Here is a 2,692-nt window from a genome sequence, read left to right as displayed (position 1 = left end):
CATGTACATGTACAGGTTTATTCAAGGAAAATCAAAGTTTTTTAAATGACAAAATTCTTATTTTCTTGCCGTCGTTCTAAATGACGATTGAAATAAAACTAACTTTTAATGTGAATGTAGAGTATCCAACCAAAATGAAACAACTGACTGGAAGTACAGGGACGAGACCTGGAGAGAGAGAGAGAGAGAGGGGGGGAGAGGGAGAGGGAGAGAGAGAGAGACACAGAGAGGGAGGGTATTACATTGTAACTAGGGCTGAAACGAATAGTGAGATATTCGAACATTCGTTCATTAAAGCAATATTCAAATAGTTTTTTGCTATTCGAACTATTTGCCTAATAAAATTATTAATGGTTATTGCATTATTAACGACCACGCCCACCACATGTCACCTGCACAGGCGCTTTCTTAGTCTATTTCTTAGTCTGTTTACTTACCAACTGGCTAAATACTGATGCTGTGGCCAGGGAAAGTGGTTCTCAATCTCTAAGAAGCCTTGTTTGGCATAATTTTGAAAAGTTTAACACCAAAAAGGTAGTTTATAATCACTCAGCAATAACAGTTCAATTATTCAAATATTCGTTCGTTTAGCTGCCAACTATTTGAATAGTGAAAATACTATTCCTTTCAGCACTAATTGTAACTGGATCAATACTATTATATTCATTAAAGCTATTTTGGCATAAGATCAGTTATACTTATAGTGCTGACTCAACCTGTTCACTAAACCAGTTTATTCAAGGAGATATGTCACTGATTAACAAGCACCAGCAACCAATGTACAGTGTACATGTACTGTACATGCAGGTTATATGGAATTTTAAAGTTGTTCAAAAATTGTGCAAAGGTCCCTGTAGTATGAAATGAAAAGTAGAGAATTCTCCATTTTTATTACATTTCCTGATACATATACATGTACTTATGTTGCGTAGAAAGTTTGAGCTGATTTTGTTCAAAATTAGATTTTTTATGAATTTTAAAAGTTACTCCAAAATCGGATAAAAGTCCCTGTACTATAGTACAGGGTCACAGGCCAAATTTCGCCAAAAATGAAAAGTAGAGAATTCTCCATTTTTATTACATTTCCTGATGCATATACATGTACTTATGTTGCGTAGAAAGTTTGAGCTGATTCCGATCAAAATTAGATTTTTTATGAATTTTAAAAGTTACTCCAAAATCGGATAAAAGTCCCTGTACTATAGTACAGGGTCACAGGCCAAATTTCGCCAAAAATGAAAAGTAGAGAATTCTGTATTTTTATTACATTTCCTGATGCATATTCATGTTCTTATGTTGTGTAGAAAGTTTCAACTAATTCCGATCAAAATTAGATTTCTTATGAATTTTTAAAGTTACTCCAAATGCCATGTACATGTACAGTACCGTATAGCGGGAAATTTTGGAGGGAATTAAATTTGGCGAATTTGTCGTTTTGATAGCCATTCGCCAAAATAAAATCCGCCATTTTGAGCTTTTATACGCATGCTCAATGGCTAATTCGTCAAATTAAAATCCGCCAATAACCAAAATTTAGCAATTCGCCAAATTTACTCCCTCCAAAATTTCCCGCTATACGGTATTACAATGGATGAGTATTGGTTTATTATTATTATTATTATTATTATTATTATTATTATTATTATTATTACCTGGTTGGTTTTCTGCTCCTTGGTCTACTGGTACTACCTCCTCTGGCCCCGCCTACTCCAGTAGCCCCGCCCATCCCGTCAGACACATCACCGTCCTGAAGTTGAAATATCGTTGAAAACTCACGTCGATACTTCTTGAATATGACAGAAATGACTTCAAATTTTCTCTCAAGTGTTTCGACTTTCTCTAAATATAACTGAGGGAGTTTGGCCATTTCTAACCACTTCTTGATCTTACGAAAAAACTCAATTAACCTGAGGAGAGAGGGAGGGAGGGGGAGGGAGGGAGAGACAGACAGACAGACAGACAGACAGAGACAGAGACAGAGATAATGATATTGACTTTGTTGCGTCTAGACATCAAACAGGCCCAGTTGGGCTATAAGTTAGTAATTGATGAATGAATGGTAGACTAATAAGCAGCTGCTATAAGGCACTCGTTAGCAGGTGCCAAACTAGTTTAAATTATAAAACAACATCCAAGAAACACTATACACACATTTATATGTACATATATGTAATATGTATAGTACAGGTATATAATGTACATGTATAATACAATGGAAGAGTGTGTATTGTATTATTATGGAGACAACATGAACAGTTAGTCCATTGAATAGAAACAGACAATTAACATATGTAATGTACATGTATGGTACATATGTAAGGGAATGCTGATCTCTGTCTCTCTCCCCCCCTCTCTTTCTCTCTCTCTCTCCCTCCCTCCCTCCCTCCCTCCCTCCCTCCCTCTCTCTCTCTCTCTGTCTCTCCCTCTCCCTCCCTCTCTCCCTCTCTGTCTCTCCCTCTCCCTCCCTCTCTCTCTCTCTCTCTCTCCCTCTCTCTCTCTCCCTCCCTCCCTCTCCCTCCCTCCCTCCCTCCCTCCTCATAATCATTACTTTATTTTAGTAGTCCTCACTATTTGTGTTAGACTGATACTGTTCCCACTGTACTGCTCCCCATCCATTGTTTGAGTAGTAATGGAGCGACACGCTATGTAGAGGGAACAAGCCAACCATTCTATCTGTGACCCCTAGGGGGAG

The 2,692-nt window shown here is 37.7% G+C and overlaps 1 protein-coding gene across 1 annotated transcript in view; it reads left to right on the top strand.

The window, feature by feature from the left end:
- Window positions 1-2,248: 2,248 nt before the first annotated feature.
- Window positions 2,249-2,692, top strand: part of LOC100639755 (iron transport multicopper oxidase FET3-like) — a 3,985-nt gene continuing 3,541 nt past the window's right edge. The window contains exon 1 of the mRNA XM_011409289.1: window positions 2,249-2,255. Within this exon, the coding sequence (XP_011407591.1) occupies window positions 2,249-2,255 (7 nt within the window). The remainder of the gene's footprint in view (window positions 2,256-2,692) is intronic.

This window comes from Amphimedon queenslandica, unplaced genomic scaffold (assembly GCF_000090795.2).
Source record: "Amphimedon queenslandica unplaced genomic scaffold, v1.1 AMPQUscaffold_12390, whole genome shotgun sequence".
NCBI classification, from domain to species: domain Eukaryota; kingdom Metazoa; phylum Porifera; class Demospongiae; order Haplosclerida; family Niphatidae; genus Amphimedon; species Amphimedon queenslandica.
Note: the sequence above shows the minus strand (reverse complement) of the source record. Positions and strands in the feature narration are given on the sequence as shown.